At 35.1% G+C, this 22742-nt stretch overlaps 5 protein-coding genes across 6 annotated transcripts in view; 4 read left to right on the top strand and 1 right to left on the bottom strand.

The window, feature by feature from the left end:
• The window catches only part of LOC148238118 (sortilin-related receptor-like), a 309166-nt gene that overhangs the window by 222732 nt on the left and 63692 nt on the right, over nt 1–22742 (top strand). The gene's annotated exons all lie outside the window — the stretch shown is intronic.
• LOC148238130 (uncharacterized) lies at nt 2786–8516 on the top strand. 2 transcript variants are annotated; one of them, XM_088205927.1, is made up of 7 exons: nt 2786–3052; nt 3281–4208; nt 4288–4470; nt 4528–4681; nt 6737–6883; nt 6958–7188; nt 7263–8516. In XM_088205927.1, the coding sequence occupies exons 1-6, from the start codon at nt 2807–2809 to the stop codon at nt 7160–7162; spliced, it is 1863 nt and encodes a 620-aa protein (XP_088062053.1). In that variant the 5' UTR covers nt 2786–2806; the 3' UTR covers nt 7163–7188; nt 7263–8516. The 2 variants fall into 2 exon arrangements, with proteins under 2 accessions (XP_088062053.1, XP_088062052.1); XM_088205926.1 differs by having other exon boundaries at nt 6958–8516.
• On the bottom strand, nt 10512–12852 carry Dpm1 (Dolichyl-phosphate mannosyltransferase subunit 1). Its single transcript, XM_088205420.1, has 5 exons — nt 12585–12852; nt 12307–12517; nt 12042–12232; nt 11888–11971; nt 10512–10736 (listed from the first exon to the last, which is right to left on the bottom strand). The coding sequence occupies exons 1-5, from the start codon at nt 12836–12838 to the stop codon at nt 10601–10603; spliced, it is 876 nt and encodes a 291-aa protein (XP_088061546.1). The 5' UTR covers nt 12839–12852; the 3' UTR covers nt 10512–10600.
• Nucleotides 16987–18934, top strand: kappaB-Ras (NFKB inhibitor interacting Ras like 1). The gene is made up of 2 exons (XM_088205597.1): nt 16987–17531; nt 17597–18934. Exons 1-2 carry the CDS (start codon nt 17166–17168, stop codon nt 17852–17854), a joined length of 624 nt encoding a protein of 207 aa, XP_088061723.1. The 5' UTR covers nt 16987–17165; the 3' UTR covers nt 17855–18934.
• Arp10 (Actin-related protein 10) lies at nt 20705–22586 on the top strand. The gene is made up of 6 exons (XM_088205954.1): nt 20705–21065; nt 21135–21287; nt 21359–21467; nt 21537–21789; nt 21865–22076; nt 22138–22586. The coding sequence occupies exons 1-6, from the start codon at nt 20989–20991 to the stop codon at nt 22480–22482; spliced, it is 1149 nt and encodes a 382-aa protein (XP_088062080.1). The 5' UTR covers nt 20705–20988; the 3' UTR covers nt 22483–22586.

Genomic DNA, 22742 nt, shown 5'->3' on the forward strand with positions numbered 1-22742 from the left:
GGCTTCCCTTCTCTCTTCTTAGTTGAATTTCGCAATTGTAAATTGCTATGTTAGGGTAGTATAGGGAGCCCATTTAAATATGTATTTATTTAGGTTTAATGTGGTCAAAACTTGGCAGCACTCTGGTAACACCGGCGTGATGGATTCTTTTTGTTAAATATATAATACAAAAATAGAGAAGTAACAAAAATTTGGAAAATTATGAAAATAATTACTTTTTAACTTTTGGTAAAATAAATTTGTCTGGCTTTTATTTGTCCACAAAACATTAAAATTGAGAGATTAGAAAGTTCATTTTCTATTGAAATTATTGCCAAACCATTTATTTTTTTCTCGACTCAGGCTCGATCGTAAATAGTTCTTAATAAGTTTAAATTTTGAAAAAGCTCTCCCTTGGCAACTGAAATGGGCAAAGACATTAGTATTTTTAATTTTCACGTGCCCATGCTATACCGCTTTGTTAGAGAATTTTGTAAGAGAGAGATGGGTGAGTATATCCCCTTTTCTCTCGCACGGATTCACAAGTGCGTGTGATAGAGCGAGAGAGTTATGCAAATAAACATATGTTACTTATATAATATATAATATTGAATTCCGTAAACAAAATTATTGTAGATTTATTCACATGCACTCGTTTCCAAAACACCGTCGTATTTCATTTGGGAACATCAATCAGGTTTATTTAATTTAAGTAAAAGAATAAAATACGATTTAAAATTATTTTATTTTTGTTATATTATTATATATTAAGATCCGCAAGTTCTATTAGTATTGACAGAAAAAACTGCAATGAAAACTGGCAAACTTCCTTAAATATAATATATTAATAGGTATACAATATATCGTCTACGTAGTGACAAAAGTCTATGCCCTTGAAAGATCTTAATACTATATTGACAATTTGTTTTTTATTTAATTTTGGCACTGAATTAACTAAGTATAATTAAACTTTTCTGGGAGCCTAGATTTGTTATGGCCAAAACTTGAGTAGCAGCACTTGAATAGCACTGACGTGACGGTTATTCTCTACACTGGCAATCTTCCGGGCGTTTGGACGCGTCGTCTCGCGTCCGCTTTTTATAAACATGAAAACAACACCGATAATATTCAATAAAACATTACTGCAGCGGCTCAATATGTGTATAATTACCACCCGTCACCACCACCCCTGCGCTAAACTTTTAATACGTTTTATGTAAATTTCAGATTTTAAACAAATACGGATTCTGACGGGTATATTGAACCTCCCTTATTTTTGCAACTCGATTAATGAACAACTAAAAAACTATTGTTTTTACAAAATAAAACATCGCACCAAGTTTCACGTTCTTTTATTTTATCTATTTATTTTTAACTTCAGTAATTTTTTTTAATTCCATCTTTTTGTTTGTTGAATATTTGGTGACTTTTATTGACGATTAAAGTTGTTTACATGTTTATATAGACGATTCACGGATTTGCCAGCCGGACCTGCAACCGGCCTTTGCGAGTCCCAGCAGGGCTGCCACTCAATAGAAAAACCGTCACGCCAGTGCCTTAATGAAAATATATAAATAAATATAAATAGGCGAAGGCCTCTTACAATACGATTTTATAAGATAAGTCAGGACCATATAGAACTTTTTTTGGTAATATATTAGGGCATAATAATAATCCAACGACACGACAATTTACAAAAAACTCGTTACTCACTTAGAATTAAGAGAAAAGTTTAGGGGTAATTGCATTCCGTTAGAAAATATTAGCATATTGTTTCCATTTAATCGTATTAATATAACAACAGATAGGCATAGAATTACCGAAATCAATGATACTGATGGAAATTTTGACGATTTAAATTTATTACAAGATTTTTTAACTGCGAGTGCTCACGAAATTGTGCCATACATAGCTGGCTATGTAGTAAAAAGTTTATCTAAAAAAATTATTTGTGAAATTGTCGTAGATTCTCTTTTACGTTTTAATAATAACAGTTTTATAAATCATAAAAATCGGGGAGGCTTGTCATCGCCGTCTGATGACGTTAAGAAAATTTGTTGACAAGAAAAAATTATTGCCCAAATATATAAATATAATAAAGATTATATTGTAAGTAATATTTTATGATTATTTTTAGGTGTAGGAGATATTTTAAAATGTTTGAACAAGCACATAAAAGTAATCATTATTTAACTAAAATTAGCAATAGAGAAGAAAGCAAGCTAATTTATTTTAAAGGACATTAGTAATTGAAAACACTCGTGGATTAGGTCTACTGGAGATACCACGTAAAAAAAGGGTGATGGGAAAATGAATATCAAAATGTCTGTAATGATATAATAATAATTGGCGATAAAAGAAAAATATAAATGTGACAGCCTATTTGTTTGTCAAACGTCACAAGGTCATGCTGTCCGTTGATGATTCAGAATACGCTACGATTTTTAATATGCGTCACCACCTCTATTTATTTCTTTACTCTATATGTGACGTTTAAAATAGCCGTTAGTAAAATAGCTTGGATTATGTAAAATGAATTAATTTGTGCGCTACACGTTATAACTGAACAACTACACACGGCGTGACAAGGCCGACTGACTCAGTGGAACGTTGCTTCTATATATTCATTATTCTGCGTTTTTGAACAAATATTTTTTAGCTTACGTGGCAATCTGTCAATCGTGGATTTTATAGAAAAAATGTTTTATGACCTTGTTTTACATTGTCGGGTCGAGGTTGCGAGTTCGATTAGCTCTCTCGTTAGCTCCTAGGTTAGCGCCTCGCCAGCTCGCGGCTATGCTCGCCCGATGTGGCAAGCGAAGTCGCGATGGAGGCGCTCTCGGAGGGCTCCTCGCAGTCGCTGCTGCCTTCGATTCGACTGCTTCCTCTGCTGCCCGTCGACGAGTCGGAGCCCCACGCGACGACTCTGCCCCCGCCGCCCGACCTGCCCGGCGACCCCTCGTCCTACTGTCGCACCTGCATGGAGCGCCGTTCGGATCCGTCCGACAACTTCACCAACTTCCTGGCTGTGCCCGTACTCGTCGAGATGATATCTCAGTGCACCTCCATTCAGGTCGGTCCCGTCGTCCTTCGCCCCCCGACCGCGTCACAACTTGGTTAACTTTCGCCTTGGTTAACTTTGTCGTTCGCATAAACGCTCGCACAAACGCTTCTTCTTTCTCTGACGTATCGATGTAAACAAACTTTTGTTTACGTTCAGATGTCAACCCGTAATCACTTATCGCTTATTTAATTATAATTTAAGTATAAATGTAATAAACGTTGAACATAAAATGTTTAGGTCAGAGAAGGCGAAGGGCTTCCGGAACAAGTCTGCAATTCGTGCATCGCCAGCCTCACCATGGCTTACGAGTTTAAAAAGAGATGCGAACAGTCCGACGAGCACTTCCGCAAGCTCTTCAAAAACTACTCGTTCAAGCCGGAAACCCTCATCAAAGAGGAACCGGAAGAATTTAGATGCGACGATGTCGATTTTCACGACGACGACGACGACGAAGACGACGAGGACGAGGACGACGACGATTTCCGAGGTTCGGACTACGAGCCGTTACAGTCGAAAAAGAAGAAAAGGACGCTGGGGGGAGTCGGCGGCAAGCACGAATGTAAAGACTGCGGAAAAATATTTCCCAAACCGAGCAAGTTGATAAGGCACATGAAGAGCCACGGAAAAGAAGGCAATAAAATGCACGCCTGCGATATCTGTCACAGGATCTTCGACCGAGCTTCCAAGCTGGATCGGCACGTTCAAGTGCACGATCCCGAAGTCAAACCGTACCAGTGCACCGTCTGCGAGAAGCGCTTCAAGAGGCAAACGCTGCTCTTGAGTCACATGGTGACTCATCAACCGACCGTCGTCGACGGTCAGACGCTGCTAGAAGCCACCAAGATCGAAATCAAAGAGGAAGATATCAAGATAGAAAACGAAAAGTTCAACTGCGCTCAATGTCCTGTAACGTTCGAATCCTGTCACTCACTGTCGGCGCACATGCGAAAGCACAGGATCAAAAATAGAACATTGAACTGTCTCATATGCGGTAAAGTGTTCAAGAAGTCGAGCCATCTGAAGAGGCACGAGAAGACGCACGAAGACAACAGACCATATAAGTGCACCCAGTGTACCAAATCTTTCACGCAAGAGAAGCAACTATTAGAGCATATCAACAAGCACAAAGGAGTCAAGCCTCATTCTTGTCCGGTTTGCGGGAAAGGTAAAGATTACCAATACTAACAACGTATTAAACGTACATTTATCATAATAATAATAATAATGATTGTGTTCAATTGTAGCATTTTCCCAAACGAGCACGCTCAATGCGCATCTACGAGTTCACACGAGAGAGAAGCCGTTCTTATGCGCCACTTGTGGTAAAAGATTCGACAGTAGCACCAATCTGAACCAGCATTTAAAAAGGCACAGAGGAGAAAAAACGTTCTATTGCAATCTATGTCCCGGACGATACATCAGCAAAGGTATGCTCGATTTATTTAAAAAAAAAAGATAACCACTAACTTTATACCTCTATTTAGGTGAACTTCAATCTCACATGTCGACGCATACGGGAGCGCGACCGTTCGTATGCGACACGTGCGGATCTGCCTTCACCAAGACAAACTCGTTAGCCAAACATAAATTAATTCATCTCGGAATCAAACCTCACGAATGCGACGTTTGCGCCATGAAGTAATATAATCAGTTTACCACTGAGTTTTAGCCTTTTTTCACTTTATTTTTTTATCATATACATACATTTATTTCTCGATCGTGATTAATCGCACATTGCCTGCTTTGAAATAGCGCAATGAAAAATTTAGTGTACTCATAGTAAATAGAAATCAAGATAATATCGGTATTCTAAGGAATAATATTTCAAAAATTTTTTCTCCATTCAAAATTCAGTTCTTTGATTAACTCTGCTAACGCATACTATTAATAAAAATGTTTAACCCTTTAAACGCCAGCAACATTCACTATCTTTCTAAAAAAAATATAAAATACTTGGTTTACTGATAAATAAAGCTAGTGCAATAATTTTAAAAAAATTGTAAATAATTCAACTTGTTTTAAAAATAAATTTGCTTAAAAAATTTAATTAACAAGTGAGCCACTGGCATTTAAGTGGTTATTATTACTGCATTTTATGTTATGATTTTTATATTATGAAAACTTAACACAAATTATATTAACCCTTTGCATTCCAAAGACATTTTCAAACGTTTTTTTTAGCAACTCCAAGTAATTTTTGGTAAATTTGTCAGATAATTTTTCACAAGTTTCGCAATAATACGTCATTTCTATCTTTCTTTTGCGAATCAAATTCTGCTTATGATCTTTTAAATATGTATTCTAAATAAATACCTAGAATATTTAAAAGGAATAAAATATTTTCCAAAAAAATTCATTCTAGAATGTGAAAAAGCCTGCAATCAAAAGGCTTCCATATTAGGAACATAAATAATTCCCATATTTAAGTTTCATTGAACTGATTGAAATAATTATTTTGCATCTTGAAACAACAACGAACAAAAATTTGCGGCGTACGTCTGTTGAGTTACATTAAACGATTATAAATGATAGGGCTTTCTAACATTTCGTTTCGTTCAACGAACGAATTCTGCGATTTTCGGTCATAGTAGATACGGCCGATAAACAAATGTTTTTCAAAAACGTAAAAGAAATTTTTGAGATGAAACGTCTCATTGTCTCGCATTTCAAAACAAAATAAAGACGCATAAAGGACCATGGATTTTGAAGTGGCACTAGTCACTCGCGTATATTGAGAGAAAAAACGACTACTTGTGTTGCTCAAGTATACAAATTATTTCACTATATTATTTTTTCCAAATTTCATTTGAGATAATATTAACGAATATTCATATATTATAGTTAAAAATTGGGCGATTATTCGATTGAGAAGTCTAATCATAATGCACATCGAATTTGAGCTTGAAACAAAAAAATCCTTCACACCTATGACATTTTTTATTGCTTCACACAAATTATGATAATTTTGTTTCAAAAGTAATAACTTCAAGGGTTTTTTTTTATTAAATTACCAAACCCATCAATTTGGCGAGTTTGTTAATTTAATAAATATTTATGACTAGATTTTCAAAAATAAAAATAGAGTAAATGTATTTGCATTATTCAATTATAAAAATTAGTAAAAAAATACTGTTTTGTAAAATTTGCAAAGTATATCAGATCCGTCAATTTGACAGGTGCCGTGATCCTAGTGTTTTCAACGTGAGAGACGAATTTTGTCATACCTTATATTATATCAATACGAGAGCCTTGATAAACAAAGCAGATGATTTTGAACCAAAAATGTTAGTAAATGTTAGATATCCTGTGAATCGTTTATAATTAAAAAAAAACTATTATACAATAGCTTGTTTCGTCTACCTCTACACGGCTCATCAACTTATTTAAAAAAAGTATAACACAAAAAATAAAAACATTGATTTCTCCTAAAAATTAAATGCTTATGTTAGATTACGAGTTTTAGGTTCAGTACAATACGATATTAAAATATTTACTCCTAGATTATTTATTTGACATATGCTTGATAAATATAGATTCGTTTGAACTCCTAACGAATAGATTTTGTCTAATAAGATTATGTCAATTGCACTATCAATTCGTTAAACTGTTTACGGATCAAAGAAAAAAGGCTTTATAACTCATTTGTACCTTTATTATTTATTGCAATTATAAAATTGTATAATTTAATTTTAGATTCAATAGCAAAGATCATCTAAAAAGACATTATAGAATACACACAGGAGAGAAACCGTACAAATGCGAGTTTTGCGAGAGAGCCTTCACGCAGAGCAACGATCTTGTGAAACACACTAGATCACATTTAGGAGATAAAATGTATAGGTAATGTTTTCTACATATTCTCTCCAGTTGATCTTATGAACGATGTTCTATAAAGGTTTTTAATTGTATTTCAGGTGCTCTATTTGCCCCGAAGCCTTCCGATTGAAGACCGAACTGCGGAAACACGTATCGGTACATTTTATCAATAAAGTTCCCAGCAGCGAGCAGGAAGATTCGCAGAACAAAATAGAAATCGAGTTCAAGAAAGAGCCCACTTTTGAAGTTCTGTCTATTATTCAGCCGATGCCCGTGGAAGTAGTGACGGAAATCGCCACATAATGTTCGAAAGACACTCATTGTTTATAGTTAGTGTTATAATGTTATCTTTATTTATATTTATGAAAATGACTAGTTTCGTTTATGAATTTCGTTTTTTTAGGTTATGACTTTATAACACTAATCAGATACATTTTTTATGCATTTATACATTGTATAAGGACTTTTACAATTGAGCATGTGGAATGCCGAATAATTGGAATCAGGGTAATACATTTAAATGATAATAATGAATAAGAGCGATAACGGTTATATTATCATGGGGGATTTTTAAGAATTGCGTTGAAAACCCTCAAATATAATAATTGAATAATATAAAGAGTTTATCGAAAAATATTGATTAATAAAATATAGTACAATGAAATTTGATTAGTGCTATCAATGTATATATGTAATGTTTATATACATATATTTAATATCAGAAATGGACTGGAGATTTGTGGTACAAAAGCTATTCGTTTTCTTGTTATTTTTTTTAAATAAAATAAAATAATTTTAATAAGATTTGAATTAATCTTATCTGTCTCTATCTACCTTAGCTCAAAACTCATGTTGAGTTTTTAGTTAAACCATCGGGTAGGTTGCAAAAGCTTGTACCGCATCTGTAACGTCTGTTTTAATATAATCTTCCATATTTAATACTACATAGGTCTGTGATAACACGACCTGTCTTCCCATTGATTTATTTTACTGTTGTGTTTAATTATATTGAATAAAGTATTACATATTTCAATGAGTAATATTCTTCTCGAATATTATATTTAGTTGGTATTGTTATTATTTTTATATATTATATTAATGTATGTATAATTAGTGCCTCACTCTAAAGAATTTACAATATTAGAATAGTACACATTATTTTTTCACTATTGTACCATAAAACTACCTAATGCGTTACTTTGTTTATATTATATACTTTTTATATGACGTAATCGATAAACGACGGCAACTATTACTTTCTTAATTGCATGCAATCTTTTTATATAAACTTTTCTTTCTCTTTATTTTGTATATAGTTATAGAACCGAACTGTTTAGAAAAGTGTGATATGAGTATACATATGTTTATTTGTTTTATTTTACACATAGATCGTTTAACGAGGAGCACAATATTATGTATAAGCCGATGGAACCATATCGCCTTGTTGAATTTGCTTCCAAATATCGTGTAAAATTAACAATATTTCGTTCAACGGATTCGATTATTATTAAGATATTTGTATATAACGAACGTATACACAGAAACACTAAATATGATTAAGACAGTATTATTTATATTTTTAAGTTCACCAAGACGCTGTAGAGTTGTGTATATAAAATTATTTTTCAAAGAAATATATGATTATAATAAAAGAAAAGACGTATTCCTTTATTTCCGATTAACACTAAATCTGCAAGTACTGGGAAACTCATGCGTTAATTTTAGCATGCAGTGAGAAGTTTGGAAAATATATCTCAAAAACTTATTTGAAGGGAAAGACCAGTTTATTAGGATGAGCTGTGAGAAATTCTAGTGTGAGGGATTCAACTGAAGACCAAAAAAACGTTTGGCTTAACAAAAAATTAGTGAAATCAGTATTTAAAAATAAGACTAAAAAATATAAATATAATGTTTTTTATTTATTCAGTTATATATGTATGTAAATATATAACTATCTGGGGTACTTCAAAACGGTGAAAAATCTACCACCGTACATGTAAGGTGATATCGCTCAAAAGGTTAATATTAGTATATTTATTTATTTTTTAGATTAAATTAAGACCATCGTGGCCTAACAGGTTACCCCAATGCGCCACGATGGTCGAAAACAAATTTTAATTTATAAAACATAAAAAAACGTATATATACATAAATATTATATTAACAAAAAAATTATAAAATATAAAAATTAAATGATACAAACTGGATCAGATCCTCGTAGCTAACATTAAATAAGTCAATATGTAATGCCAGCGTATTAAGGACCCGGATAGCCACAGCTATAGACGAGTCGGCAAGTGCGGATGTCCTAGCCCTAACGGCCATCAAAAGAGGTTGCGATCATGATTCTCGAAAATGTTCCGGAACCCAAAACTGGAATTCCTCGAGAATAGCTGGATTGTCGACAGCACCTTTTAGTAATTTGAAAAACTGCTTAGCGACATACAGCTTTCTGCGAGAACTCAGCGAATCATATCCAAACGCTCCTAAAAGAAAGGCGCTGGGATATAAGTACGGATAATAACCAAGTGTCCTTTTGTAAAGGTATCTTAAATACCTTTTTTGAATTTTTTCCACTAAAAGGGAATATTTGCCTATTCGGGGATTCCAAATTATAGATCCCGATTCAAGAATGCTACGAACTAAGGTGTCATAGAGGATGCGAATAACTGACGGATCGTCAAAATGAAAGGCATTCCTCATAACAAAGCCGAGCATCTTGGAAGATTTATCACAGACGTCGTGTATGTGTAGAGAGAACCTCCATTTGCTCTTGAAAGTGATTCCGAGATCTTTAGTGGAAGTTTCTCTAGTCAAAATGTTACCACCGAGATGGTAGAAATAAGCTGATAGCGAACGGGATCGAGAAAATGACACAGTATGGCACTTTCCGACACAAGGACAGACGGTTAATGGAAGCCCATCTCCATAGTCTAAATCACTTTGTAGAGAGAAGGAGACCACAACAGATCGAATGCATTTATATAATTTTAAATCATCTGCGTACAGAAGAAAACTTGAATTTGTAATTGCTGTATTTATGTCATTAATAAATAACACAAAAAGCAGAGGTCCCAGATTGGATCCTTGAGGAACCCCCGAAGGGGTAAAATATTCTTTTGACAATCAACCACCATAGGTTACAAACTGTCTACGATTGCTTAAATAACTCGAGAATAACCGAGTTAAATTATCCGAGCAACCGAGGTTCGACAATTTTTTTAATAATAACAACCTATGACAAACTTTGTCAAAGGCTTTCACAAAATCTGTATACACGACGTCTACTTGAATTCCCGCATCGAGAGAAGTTGTCACCGTTTTGGTGAACGACAGAAGGATAGTAACAGTGGAACGGGCAGGATGAAACCCGTGCTGTTGGTCTAACAAAACTTGCCGAAAGTGATTATAGAGATATTTATGAATAATTATTTCAAATAATTTAGCAGGAGCTGACAACACTGCGACTGGTCTATAATTCTTTATATATAATTTGTCACCCTTTTTATGAATAAGTAATTTATAGTTCTGTAAAGTTGTTAAAACCGTGAGCTATGAATGTACAATTCATGACTCGGTAATAAAATGATTTTCTATGTATGAACTACAGAGCTTTAAGGTTAATCTTCATAATAATTTATAAAAATATAAAGACAATAAAATACCATTATATTTTTCAACAGCAAATACAAAAAATACATGGAAGTTTGATAATACAATAAAAATAAGGAATGTTATAACTCATGTCGTTGCGAATAAGTATATCAATGCTTTAACAAACTGTACTATTTCAGAGCCTCCGAGCTTTGATTCTCCGTACAGTCTGTCTATAAACGTTATTGGAACTTCCCCTATTGTGTAATTGAGTTGACGTGCTCTAAAAATTAAAAAAAAAAAATTAGTAATTGTAAGAAATTATATAATATCATATATCAGATTGTCCATGCGTTTTTTTCTTACATTTGCAAAAATGTATAACTTTCTATAAATTAGCGATGATTTCACTATTCTTTCGGTGTAACAGTAGTCATTTCAATGATACTATTTAGTAACCGGATATTTTTAACCCTAAATCAACAATGGCTTTGGAGATAAAATAATCCCAGTTAAGCTATATTATGCTTTATGGGTTTCATCTCGGTCATAATGTGACAATAGTAGTTGAAAACAGTAATGCGATGGGCAGGGATGTCATTAAATTTAGAAAGTGGCAAATGTGGTCCTAATAATTTTGACTGGTTGTTAATGAAGATATTAGGGCTGCCATCAAAGCAGGTCCAAGATTAACAATACAGAAGCTAGCACAAAAGCTCAACGTGTCACCTACATCAGTTCATAGACATTTAAAAAAATAGAAACGGTGTTAATTTGCAGAATATAAGTAACTCATAAATTGGCTGAGGAATGTCTCACGCAGCAAATCTCTGTAACAATAATTAATGATTCTAGAACAGATAGAATTATTTTTGAATCAAATTGTTACTGAAGATGAGAAATGGATCTTTTATTTTAACACGAGACGTAAAAGACAGTGGTTGGATGCAAATCAACCCCCAATTCCAATCCCGAAACAGGATTAGACCCCAATAAGATAATGTTATGCATTTGGTGGGATATGAAGGGCAGATTTAATTATAAGCTATTGAATAATAGGCAGACAATTACTACAGACAGTGTGCTCAGTTAATTCGTTTAAAAGCGACTCAGACTAATAAATTAAAGAAGGGTAATTTTACACCAAGACAACGCTCGCCCTCATATATCTAAGTAGATGTTCTTTTTCTCACCCACCATATTCTTCAGACATTACTCCAAACGACTGTCATCTACTTAGATCCCTGAAACAGTTTTTAGGTGGGAAAAAAATATTTTACAAAAACGGATATAAAAATCGACATCGCTTCTAAAAATAGATTATTTTACGAATCAGATATAATTTTTTTTATTAATGTGTGGAGAATAATTTAGTAAAACTAAAAAACGCAATGACTTATGGGACAACGTAATATACAATAGTAAAAAGCATACCTTATGATCATCTCTACTTGGAAAACGTAACCTTTAGAAACGCAACTTTCAATGAGTTTCTCTAAAACATCTTTTTTATACAATCTGTAAAATAAAATGGGTATATTTTTGTACTTCCTAATATATATGAATATTAAAATATAAGTAGAAGTACCTAAATGAACCAGTCAAATCTGAAGCACCGGGTCTCAAGAGAACTTGCGTTATAAAATTAGCAGTTCGGCTTACGAACTTCCTTTTCAAATCCCATCCATTTACGCCTCCACCGTACATATATCTAGTGCCCGATACGACATCGAAACTATACTTTTTCTGCTTATCGACCATGTCTGGTATGAATTTCGGCTAAAATATTTTTAAAAATGTATATTTTGTACTATTACTACATTATTCTATAATACATAATGAGTAAATGTTACGTGATGGCTCAGATCCGAATCCATTATGATGACAAAATTGCCTTTTGCGTGCTTAATTCCGTGAACGTAAGCAGTGCCCAAGCCGAGCTTCTTCTCCCTATGCCGCAACACAATAATATCTCCTCCGTATATATCCTGCAATTGCTTAGCTGCATCCTGCGTCCCATCCGGACTCCCATCGTCGATTATTATGATTTCAAAGTCAAGTTTGCTAAGCAAAAAATAAATTCGTCATATTAAGTGACATAGTTCAATATGACGATATGCATTACACTTACGCTTCTTTCATGTATTTGATGATGAGCCAGACGATGATGGGTAAGTTTTCGCGCTCATTGTAGGTAGGCAAGAGGATCGAGTATTTGTCTTTTTGAGATGCCATGTCAGCTTCGGCGATCACCGGCTCAGCATAGTCCATCTCACTCTCGCGCTTAAATAAGTATAGAGGTAGAAAGAGAAAGAATGTGGAAACGGCGATAGAGAACAAATGCATAGGAACACTGACGTACAAGTTGGAAGGATTCGCAAACATGCAAACGTCATTGTAGTAATAATTATTAAATATAGGATTTTATTTTTAAATTATATTTCGCCAATAGAACGTGAATCGAACTCTTGTTGTGATAACAACTTTTGAGATTTTTCTATCAACAACCTAAAATGGTTTATACTTTTATATTGTTTTTATCAGGGCTGTGGAGTCGTTAAAAAAAAACACGACTCCGACTCCGACTCCGATTCCGATATTTACCAACAACACGACTCCACTCCGACTCCGACTCCGACTCCGACTCCGACTCCGACTCAAAAAAGTTTAATTTTATCAGGTATTTTTGATGTTTTTCTACACGTTTAATATTCATACGCTATACACATACATTATTACGCAATTAAAAATTCATAAATTTAATAATTTAAAAAAATGCTCGGAGTCGCTTATTTTTCACGACTCCGACTCCGACTCCAACTCCGGCCAAAACACCACGACTCCACGACTCCAACTCCGACTCCGACTCCGACTCCACAGCCCTGGTTTTTATCATTCTAAGTAAGAGCGCTGTTGACGCCCGTTTCGCCGTTTGTACACGTTCGCGAACGCCGTCATACGGCGTTCGGGAAAGCACCCAATTTTGAAGTGAGTCGGCTCCGATCGTCGTTACAAAGCGGTCGGACCACGCCGAGCTCAATAAAACTGTTACACAAGCAGACGTGTTTTTGGATTGACCTAAGAACTAACCAGCACGCGTATCCCTACACGCAACAAGCGCTACGTTTTAGTTCTGTTTTAACCACCGATGCGAAAAACAACGCATTTGTGTGTATAATGTCACCCGATATTGTATTTGAAGTCTCTTAAATGCTCTTTGTCTTTCGATTGTAAATACTATTGTATTTCGATTGTATATGCAAGGATTTAGCTGCAAAAAATATAAATAGATTTATTTCAACTTTTTATGATATGATAACCACTGTTGAAGCCTGTTTCGTCTATTGTATGCGCTCGTAATGTCAATGTTTGAAAAACCAGTGGGCTCCGATCGTCGCTACGAAACGTGTTTTGGATTCAGACCTCAGAACCTAATCTAACCTAAAAACACGACGAGAATGAGTTTTTACACATGGAGAAAAAATAATAAAGATTCATCATTTCTCACAAAATCAAATGTTTTCAATTAAACTATGTACCAGATGTAAAGTAACATAGTTGATTGTACTTATTATGATCAGCATTGTTCTGATTTATTTTAATAATGTTGAAGCGGTCGTGGGGTTACGCTTCTGTTTTGTAGTTATCAGCAGTCCGGTTGACGATCTGTGATAGGACGTTTGTACAGCGAACTGTACAAAGTGGCCCTTATGAAATCGTCCGGTACGTTCTTGACACGTGTTGACTGGGATCCTTCGACAGTCGTCGATATTAAACCTCGAGCGCGTGTCCTGGAGATGGTTGCTCGAACAGGAGGCGAGGTGTAGAATCCGTGTAGTCCAGTGAGTGTTGCAGTGTCAGAAGTCCTGAGTAGAATGTGTTTTGTCTTCCCGTGAGCCTTTTAGCGCCGCCTTATAATCCCGGTCGGGTGCGCAACGGTATCCCCACTCCGCGCGTTGCTTGCGGTGGCGGGGATGCGGTGTGGTTGTACAACGCCGCTTAGTTCGGGCGCGCGGCTCAGCGGGACTTCACTTTCACTTATGCTGCGTCACGGACGGTCGTCTCGGGATCCCCATAGTACTCCCCCTCTTAGCAATTTACAGTTGCGAAATTTAACCAAGAGGAGAAGCTGAGGCTCGTTCAGACTGATGTGGTCTCGTGCGCAGCGTGGGTCAGTGCAGATGGAAGCAGAACCAGTTGGTTGATGATTGTGTGGACGTATGTACAGCGAACTGTACAAAGTGGCCCTTACGAAACTCTCAGCTAACGGAAAAGTAGGGGTCCGGGGTCCGTTTGTCACTTGTGCATGACATTTTCCTCCGTGTGCATACTTCTACCTTAAAATATAAAGAAAAATATTATTACTGCAATTAAAAAATATATTTCAAGATACTGGCTGTCCGTTGCTGTATTTTTGTGTAGACTCGTCTGTCGTTGGTTGAAGTTGTTGCCGAAAATGTGAGCAGTATCCCAAACGTTTCGGGAATTTCACTGTTTAGCCAAATCGTGTCTGATTAAGTTTACAGTCGAAACTTAGACAAAGAATTGGTGTTGCTGTTGGAGATGTGTCTCCAAATAGTGTGCGGAGCTGTGTATGTGGCACTCGGAGGTCCCGGCCGGCTAGGAAGTTCCCAGCCGCGTCCACAGGAAGCACTACGCAGTGAAGTTGCATTGCAGCGGGTCGTCGTTTAGTTTGTGGTTGAAACTGAAACGATCAGTCGGTGCTGCAATCCGTTGTTAAGTTTATAGTCGAAACTTAGACGGGCGTTGTCGTTGCTGGAGATGTGTCTCCAGACAGTGTGCGGAGCTGTGTATGTGGCACTCGGAGGTTCCGGTCGGCTAGGTAGTTCCCAGCCGCGTCCACAGGAAGCTCTTCGCAAGCATGTGAAGTTCCCAGCCGCGTCCACAGGAAACTCTTCGCAGTGGAGTTGCATTGCAGCGGGTCGTCGTTTAGTTTGTGGTTGAAACTGAAACGATCAGTCGGTGCTGCAATCCGTTGCTAAGTTTATAGTCGAAACTTAGACGGGCGTTGTCGTTGCTGGAGATGTGTCTCCAGACAGTGTGCGGAGCTGTGTATGTGGCACTCGGAGGTTCCGGTCGGCTAGGTAGTTCCCAGCCGCGTCCACAGGAAGCTCTTCGCAAGCATGTGTGATGGTCATCGTTGCTTGCGGGTTGGTTGAAACACTGGTATTGGCTGGAGAATCCATCGCGTCGGGGTCACCAATGAAGCGGTCGTGGGGTTACGCTTCTGTTTTGTAGTTATCAGCAGTCCGGTTGACGATCTGTGATAGGACGTTTGTACAGCGAACTGTACAAAGTGGCCCTTATGAAATCGTCCGGTACGTTCTTGACACGTGTTGACTGGGATCCTTCGACAGTCGTCGATATTAAACCTCGAGCGCGTGTCCTGGAGATGGTTGCTCGAACAGGAGGCGAGGTGTAGAATCCGTGTAGTCCAGTGAGTGTTGCAGTGTCAGAAGTCCTGAGTAGAATGTGTTTTGTCTTCCCGTGAGCCTTTTAGCGCCGCCTTATAATCCCGGTCGGGTGCGCAACGGTATCCCCACTCCGCGCGTTGCTTGCGGTGGCGGGGATGCGGTGTGGTTGTACAACGCCGCTTAGTTCGGGCGCGCGGCTCAGCGGGACTTCACTTTCACTTATGCTGCGTCACGGACGGTCGTCTCGGGATCCCCATAATGTCAATTCACTAACAGCGTAAATTTAAAGCGTCAAAATACACTCACGAAGTTTTGACTTCATCGTAACAGCTAATAATAAATTTCCGTAAAGTATATTCCAAACAAAAAAAATTGTAAACAACAAAATGTTAATGAACTTCAACAAGTTTTAATATTTTTTGTCTTCAATTTTTGTGTTGAAATGGACTTTTTTTCTTTTTGGAACACACTTTACTTTATTATATTATGTATACTTCATTTCCCTAATAATAATGTGGGAGTCTAAATTTGTTATGGCCAAAACTTGGCTGCACTTGGGTAACACTGGCGTGACGGTTATTCTCTTGACTGGCAATATTCCGGGCATTACACTGGCACGCGACGACTGGCATTCTAGTCCACTGGCACCTTACCGTTTACACAATGCCAGCAACTGAAAGAATTAGTATTACGAAAAAGCACTACTCACCTTGCGCCAGTACGGTAGTGTGGTGAAAGGGGGAGCTGGCGTACCAGCAAAACAAAAATATTTCTTCTGCTGGTGCTGCCAGCTGCCGGCATGCCAGTGGTGCACTGGCTTCTCCAGTAACTGGTGTTAAGTGCTTACACGGTGCTAGTCGCTGGTATCCAGTAACTGGCAAGCTCAACTGGCATTATGTAAATCAGCCTTAAGGCGCCAGTGGACTGGAATGCCAGTCGTCGCGTGTCAGTGACCCGCCAGTCAATTTCCAGCTGGCATGCCAGCAACTGGCAACTTGTAAACCCATTAAAAAAAAGTGCACGCGATAGTTTTCGCGAATACGTTTCTATTTTTTTTAAATTATTAAAATTATATGGTAAGATATTTGAACATTTAGGCCAAATCGCTGCTGTCATTATGTGGTGACGTTTAAACAATTCGTAAATATGCCAAATTCATAACTGTCACCGTTTCTGAAGCGAAATTTAATTTAACATCCGAAAGTGCTACATCTTGTCATCACAATCAAACAAACACAAATGCTTTCGTCCAATGAATAATTTCGCGCAAAATAAAAATGGGCAAAGCCAGCAAAATAATAGTTTGCGGCATGAAAAACGTCGGAAAAACTGCGATTTTAGAGCAGCTCATATACGGAACGGTGAAGCCTCCGTCTGATCTATATTCTACCATAGAGGATATCTATGTAGCCAATATCGAGACAGATAGAGGCACAAAGGAGAGATTGTATTTTTATGACACAGCCGGTTTACTCTCGCCTGCGATCGAAGGCTCACCTTCTTCGAACTATCAAAGCATTCCTAAGCATTACATGGCATTTGCGGACGGTTACGTTCTGGTGTACGACACTTGCAAACCTGAATCTCTATCAGTACTGATGAATCTTTATAAAGATATTGAACGGAACAAAGATAAAAAAGAAGTAAATATAAATGAACATTATTTTGCTTAACTTTGATATATAATATGTATTATATTGTTATTTAGGGTTCTATCATCGTTCTGGGAAATAAAACTGGATTACCAGATCCAAAATTGCAAGAAAATACCATCACAAAAGCATGCAACTGGTGCACGAGAGAGCGTTTGAAGCATTTTGAAATCACCGCATTGGAAAGATCTTCTCTTTACGAAGCGTTTGTATATCTCACGACTAAACTGAACCCAGCTCCTACCAAAAGCAGCTTTCCTCAACTTCCGACTTTAACTAAACTTACTCAAAAGGGTATTCGTACTGATTCATAGTTAGAAATTACACTTTAAATTATTTCAATACAAACTAATCATACTTTATATTATGATATGATAATTTAAATGGATATCTAATCCAGTTATACAATATAGAACTGTGAATTTTTACATAGTAAAGACTTAGCAATTGTACTTAAAATCATAGATTGTACTTTGGTGATATAATATATTTACATATAACTTTTTCAAACTGTTAATATGGGTGAATAATATTTCATTCGTCTTTTGCTGCAATGCAATATTATTTTATACGTATTGTTCTGAAATTTAATCATCCATATTAAATATAGTGATTCGTATTTTTATTCCTGTTATTTAATTTATGTGATATAATTTATGTATTATTTTCAGTACAACTTTTAATATTTGTTTTATATTGAATCGTTGAAAATTGACTTTAGATGTATGCTTTTACTCTATCGTTTGAAAACATGTGTTTTTGAAGCATTTTAGAATATAATACACTTCGAATAAGAAGTTGAAATTTTCTTAATTCATACTCTTCCAATTTTGTATTTAATTTATTTAAAGCGCATTTTAATACTTGGTATCTTTTTATAGATAATTATTTATTTTTATATTTATATTTATATATGTACATGTTTAGGATAGGTATATTTTTATAAATATTAAAATTTACTATGGTATATATTAATTTAATTTTTATTGAATAATATTATATTTTATTAATATTCTAACAACATCCCTCGGTTGTGTAGCTGTAGCATATACAAGTTGGAAATATTGAATTGAAGCAGAAAGACGATCAATTATTTTTTGTACTTATACATATATCTATTGCAAATGTACTGCAATCTTTGCTGATGCAAAAATTGTATTTGTACAAGAATAAAACAAAATTTCAAACATATAGAAGCTTGTGATACCCTCATGTATCTGGGGGGTGTAATGTTATAATTTTCGGATTAATCTTTATAAAATATGCATCTAATTTTTGTGTAAGTTTATTTCTATGTTATTTTGTAGTTAAAAATTCATACATACATATATTGACTTATAATGTGTCAAAAATACATTTGTACTGTGCAATACACAATTGTACTTAAATTTTAATAAAAATATTGTTTTTTAACAGGTTTGTGTTTTTACATCCTACTTTTCGGTTACAAATATAATTATTTAAATAGATACCACTAAAATGAGACCACCTTTCAGCCCATGTGCGAATGACATCTATTCTTCATCACTCTTTATTGGTTTATGTTATGCATTTGTTAAACAATTTTATTTATTTTGTATATCTGTATATGTATATAAGCAAAAAGTATAACAAATACAAATAGTAGGTATATGGTTTAGAAAAAATAGCTTAGTTTTTCTGAGAATAAACAAAAAGGTCCAAAACAAAATCGAATTCACAAACATGCCCAATATTTAATTCTGCAAGGAAGCTATAAAAGTTAAAGTACTTTTTATCTACACGTATGCACTCAACGCCATAAATAATGTTATTTAATTGAAGGATATTAAACTATGATTTAACGCTAAAAGGGCAAAAATATTAGCCCAACAATAACATTATTTTTTACAAATATTAGCTAATATTTGTAAAAAATGTTGAGCTAATATTTGTAAAAAATATTAGCTCAATATATTTTTAGACTGGCAAAATATGCATTTTAAGTATATATGTATCACTTTAGGTTTTAAACTTTTATGGAAAACTCATATATATGAACTAATTCTAAGCAATGTTATACCATTTTCTTTGCCGCAAAAGTAAATTATGTTTTAAGCATAATTACTTATCTTTAAATCTATAATAAGACCTGTAGTTTTGTATGCTTCTCTGGTTTGGGGATTCATAGTTAATACTCTTAAATATACAATATAACTTCAGTCACATCAAAATATTTCGATATGAATCGTATCAAATACTCCATGGTTTGTCCGCAACTCGATGTTGCACCGTGATTTAAAAATAGATACCCTAACTGAAGACTTCGATAAATTATATGCAAAACACCGCGAGAAAATTAAAACTCATAAAAACACATTAATAAAAAAAAGATATACTTAAGCATTTGATGTTTGTATTTGAATTTAAGTTTTGTATTGTCGTAATCACCGTTTCTTGAGATTAGTGGATTTGCATGGTCTTGCGAGATATTTTTATAGTATTTTTCAGTTCGATAATAACAATGTTAGGAATTAAGTATCTAGTGTGGAGTTTTCTAAGGTTAATAATACGGTGTAATATATATTATTTTTATGGCTTTATTTGGGATAACTTGAAGTTTATTCAAATTAGTATTACTCGCGTTACTCCACACTGGACAAGCGTAAACATAGTTTAGACACGAAATGATTATATTTTATATAATCCGAACATTTTAATATATATTGTTTTAGAAATTATATATATTTTTTTTAGTGTTTTCCTGGTGTTTTAAATAACTTCTTGCATTTTAAATATTTTCTTTATCTAGAATTGCTAATTTAATTGGGTTTTAGCAGGGCTGTGGAGTCGGAGTCGGAGTCGGAGTTGGAGTCGTGGAGTCGTGGTGTTTTGGCCGGAGTTGGAGTCGGAGTCGGAGTCGTGAAAAATGAGCGACACCGAGCATTTTTTTAAATTATGAAATTTATGAATTTTTAATTGCGTAATAATAAATGTGTATAGCGTATGAATATTAAACGTGTAGAAAACCACCAAAAATACCTGATGAAATTAAACTTTTTTGAGTCGGAGTTGAAGTCGGAGTCGGAGTCGGAGTGGAGTCGTGTTGTTGGTAAATATCGGAATCGGAGTCGGAGTCGTGTTTTTTTTAACGACTCCACAGCCCTGGGTTTTAGTCATTGCTATTTAGAACATTATATTTTTTTAAAAATACTGTTAATTTATTTTTAATACTGGCAACACTTATTCGTGACAGTTTGACGTTCTCGTTCTGCTATATGGTGTCATATTATAAAATATCTTTATTTTAATTTAAAATAAAACTAAACACTTTACAAATGAATTAGAAATATTTAATAATAAAAATATATTAGATTTGATGTATTTAAAACGATATTTTTGAATTAGGGTTAAGACAATTTTAAAACTTTTTCTATTGATTCAAATTAATGTGAAAAAAAATATTATAGTAAGGGCAAAGTTAATAAAAATGCCAGCTTTCGAAGGAATAACGTTAAGTCACGAAAAACAAGCTGTGGTGATAGACATCGGAGCCGCTTACACAAAGTTCGTATAAATTACACCACATCGCTATTACACCATTTGTACGATATATTTAATAAAGATCCACAATAGGATCGGTTTCGCCGGAGAAGCTACTCCCCGATCCATCATACCTTCAGAATATACGTGTCAGAAAACAAAGACCATAAAGAACGTCTACGATTGTACAGAAGACAAAGATCTGTATAATACCCTGGTGGATTTTATACATATATTATATTTCAAGTATGATATATCATTATAATATGTATTTAAAAATGTTATGTAAGAGTTCATTTATATTTTAATTGTTTTAGACATGTATTAGTAAGTCCGAAAGACCGTAAAGTAGTCATTGTAGATCCGCTCTTCAGTCCTACTAACTTCAGGGAGATGTTGGCTAGAGTTTTATTTTGTCATTTTGAAGTAAATATATTATGAAAGTATTTAGTAGCAAATAAAATTTTATCAGTTATAGAGTAATTATGATTTTAGGTATCGTCAATAATGTTTGCACCTTCTCCAGTCTTTGCAATTTGCCCGTTAGCTGTAAATACGTGCTTGATTGTTGATATTGGATACGAAGAAGCCATTATTACGCCAGTTGTGCATGGAATCCCGATTTTAAAAGCATCAGATGGTCAACCTTTAGCTGCGCGTCAAATTCATGAAAATTTAGTAAAACTCTTAAACTCGGATAATGATAAAGAATTGGATTTATCTAAACGAATCGTTGAAGATATTAAAGGTTGGATTAAAAACAATTATTTAATTATTAAAAAAATGATGTGAGGTTATTAAATTATTAATTCATTATTTACAGTCAAGACATGTTTTGTAACAACAATGGAAAGATCAGATCAATACGGAGAAGGTAATCCACCAGCTTCACCTCCGAGCGTTGAATACCCAATAAAAGGAGATTCGTTCATAACCATATCTGGTAAAACTCGAGAGCTCGCTGCCGAAGTATTGTTTCCAAGAGATAATGATAATCTATCTTTGGGCAATATAATATTGGATTCAATCTTAAAGGTAAGATATAAAAATCATGTATAAAGTGCTACGTCTCTGTAAACATAACAATATTTTTCAGTGTCCGATTGACGATCGCGTAGCTCTTGCCTCTAACATATTCCTGATTGGCGGGACATCGATGCTACCTGGCATAAAATCCAGATTGAATTCCGAATTGAAATATCTAATCAAGCAACCCCTCTATAAGGATAAATGGTACTGGGAGACTTTCAAGTTCCATTCGGGTCCCACAAAAGAAAACTTTGTGTCTTGGCTCGGATGCGCCATTGCCGGCGGAACCGACTTCATCAACAACAGATCGATGACGAGAGAAAACTACTACAAGAATCCCCGAATACCAGATTGGGTGAATCTCATCGACAATTCGATTGATTATAAACCTCGATCCATTACAGATCTTTAAATATACTATGCTTTCATATTCAGATAAAATCACTGAATGGCACTGCTTTATTAATTATTTACTAATTTATTATGCATTTTAATAATAAAAATCAGATGTACGAATATAACTTTTTTTATATATTACATAAAAATACACTTACTTTCCGTAACTTATTTATCGTAAGGTAGTGAGCACAAATTCATAAAAAATACAAGCAATAGAGCGAGGACGGATTCATCAACGTCACTCTGCTCAGCATATGAAGAAAGGTTTCTGCT

This window comes from Plectrocnemia conspersa, unplaced genomic scaffold, assembly GCF_051122295.1.
Source record: "Plectrocnemia conspersa isolate PC_06_02 unplaced genomic scaffold, ASM5112229v1 ptg000002l, whole genome shotgun sequence".
In the NCBI taxonomy this organism is placed as follows: Eukaryota; Metazoa; Arthropoda; class Insecta; order Trichoptera; family Polycentropodidae; genus Plectrocnemia; species Plectrocnemia conspersa.